This window comes from Ascochyta rabiei, chromosome 5 (assembly GCF_004011695.2).
Source record: "Ascochyta rabiei chromosome 5, complete sequence".
Lineage (NCBI taxonomy): Eukaryota > Fungi > Ascomycota > Dothideomycetes > Pleosporales > Didymellaceae > Ascochyta > Ascochyta rabiei.
Genome location: NC_082409.1, coordinates 2,388,090 through 2,390,668, shown reverse-complemented (window position 1 = coordinate 2,390,668; position 2,579 = coordinate 2,388,090). Strand labels below are relative to the sequence as shown.

General features: G+C 58.9%; 1 protein-coding gene across 1 annotated transcript, besides 3 other annotated features; it reads right to left on the bottom strand.

Moving 5' to 3' along the window:
• Window positions 1-2,579: part of a mobile genetic element that runs on past both edges of the window.
• Window positions 1-2,579: part of a mobile genetic element that runs on past both edges of the window.
• On the bottom strand, window positions 807-2,288 carry EKO05_0003906 (uncharacterized protein; the record flags this gene model as incomplete). Its single annotated transcript, XM_059636265.1, has 1 exon — window positions 807-2,288. One exon carries the CDS (start codon window positions 2,286-2,288, stop codon window positions 807-809), a length of 1,482 nt encoding a protein of 493 aa, XP_059492248.1.
• Window positions 2,181-2,246: a tandem repeat.

The following is a 2,579-nucleotide window of genomic DNA, read 5'->3' as shown; positions in this document are numbered from 1 at the left end:
GCGTGCACATCAGTGGCTGGCAGGCAAGCAGCGCAGCTACTGCTCTCTGGAGCACTCCATCGTACTGGCAAGGCACATGCATCCCTTGTGTCTTAAACGCACCCTGTATGCTTGTTTCCTCCCACTTGTTGCAGATGGCTTGGGGCGCCCAGCAGTAAAAACACCGCGCATACTTCTCCTACTTCACTTGGTGCATAGATTTCACCTTAGACTCCATTAATGTCATCTGCGCTCCGCTGGCCTTTGAACAGTCCTTCCAGTCGTGGCGCGCCGGGTCAGCCTGAGTGGCCATGCAGATGGCGCACGCATTGCTCCAGCGCTGGAAGTGCTGCTCTAGCCGCTCCAGGTCATATACTTTTTGTTCCGTCCTTCGCCGTTGCTGGATCTTAACCCTCTGCTCTTTAACGACCATAGCTCGCTCTATACATCTGCGCTGCTCCTCTGCTGCCACCGCCGCGGTGTCGGCCTGCGTCTCCTCTGGCTCTTCCTGCTCTTCTTCGACGGCTTGTCGCTTGGTACCACCGGGGTGTCGCTCGCATAGATCACACTTCGACTCTCCCATCTCGCATTGCTGCCTGTTCTGTCTGCCGTCCATGTGCTTGTCTATCGCGATTCGCCGACAGGATTCGACTGTCATAAACTCCTTTGCAGGTCGCTCCAGCTTGTAGCCGAGCGCCTTCTCTACCCTCCCTCTTTCGTTACATAGCACGCTCTCATAACAATAGACTCGCTGTCGAGCCCCGTTCGTCCCGCCCGGCCGCTCTCTTGCACATATTGGAGCAGCAGGGGACACATGGCAACGTGGATCACCACCCGACGCCTGCAGCGTCGAGCCTAAGACCCAGCATGTTCGTGGCTGTACAAAGCTTCTCTATGCCCAGGGTGAAGCTTCGCACCATGCGTGCCTTTTCCTCGTCTGAGCCCATCTGACGGTAGTATGCAGAGCACTGCAGAAGCTTCGCAAGCCGTTTCGTCTCGTCCACAGTTGGACAATAGACGATGATCTGCGCCTTGGGTCCGTACCTACTCCTCTTCGCAGCCACAAGCTTAATAAGTACTTTTTCTAGCGTGCCACGTGTGTACTCTAGCACCTGGTACGCAATGTTCGTTCGCGTGGTGCGTTCATCGCGGCATATGGTTACGGTCTGGGCATCGAGCCCTGCGGTGTGCAAGAAGGCGGGCTGCAGCGTGGGCGGCAAGGTTGCAGTCAGGTAGACAACCTGTGTGCCCTTCTCCGTCATCTCCACCATCTTGAGGAGGTCTGGCCGCCAGTCCTGTGTCGACTCCAGCAGCACGTGGCACTCGTCTATCACGATACGATCTAGCTGATGGAGCATGCGCTTTTCGTTAATGAACCTGCCGAACGCCTTCGTGACTGCGCTCTCAGGCGTCACCAGCACAATACGAGCCCAGTACGGCGGTCTTCTTCCATCCCACTTCGCGCAGGGGATGCCGAGCTGGTCGCAGCGATCTTGCAGATCGTCTCGCAAGGCATTCAACGGAGCCACGACCACGGAGACGCCGCCTGGCGAGACGGACGCGGGCAGCATGAACAGCATACTCTTGCCGGTGCCGGTAGCCATAACAACTAGCACGCGCAGCCGTCGCTGCATCACAGCCTCGAGGCTTTCTTCTTGCTTGCCACGATACTCGGCGTCCGGCCGTCCAGCGAGTCGCCTGAACTCTGCCTTGAGGTCCACCATCGCGAGCGACGACCAGCGCTGGAGCGCCTGCTTCTCTTGCTGCGCTACCATCTCCGCGCGAACACCGGGGTGCATGCGGCCGTCCTCCCAGGCGGATGCAAACTCCAGCACGCGATGCCAGTCCATGCTCACCCGCCGGAACTCCTCCCGCTCGGCCATGGTCTGAAAGGGAGACTCCATCATGGAGCGGCCGTAGTTGCCCTCCTCTGTTTTAAGGCTGTGGCCGGACTGCAACGCTTGCGCGTTGCTCTTCGCCGGCGCTTTGTTCCAGTAGAGCACTTCCAACCAGTCGCGTGCTTGTCCATCTCTTGCCAGCTCTCGGTGGATGGCTGGGTAGGCATGCCGCCAGGCGCGGGTGCCGAGAGCGGTGTTCATGTACTGAAAGGTCTGCTTGCGCAGGACACGGCGTATGCGATCGGTGCCCCAGTACCCGTCTGGGTTAGCGGATCGTGCCTTCTTACGGTCGGCTTCGCCGTACTCGTCTCCGTCGTCGCTCTCTTCGCTATCGCTCTCGTCGCCCCACTGCTCCTCCGGCTCTGGCTCCCAGATGAAAGCGGTAGGGCGGGCAACGCCATTGTGCAGCATCTGGAGATCATCTATGAACGGTCGACCGAGCCCGAGGAAGTACACCACCAGCTCACCCACCTCCCAGGGAACATAGCGGTGGATCGTCTTGACACGCTTGCTGAAGCTATACCCCTTGTGGTACGTAGTGGTGAAGGATACCAGGCCACCCTCTACAAACACCCCCGATACCCTACCCCGTCTGCACTGTTCTCGCACTGTATCGAGGTAATCTCTGTCCCGCGACCAGGCCCGCCGCCAGACATGTGAACAAGCGTGAAGAGGCCTTCTTTAAACCGACGCACTCCTTTC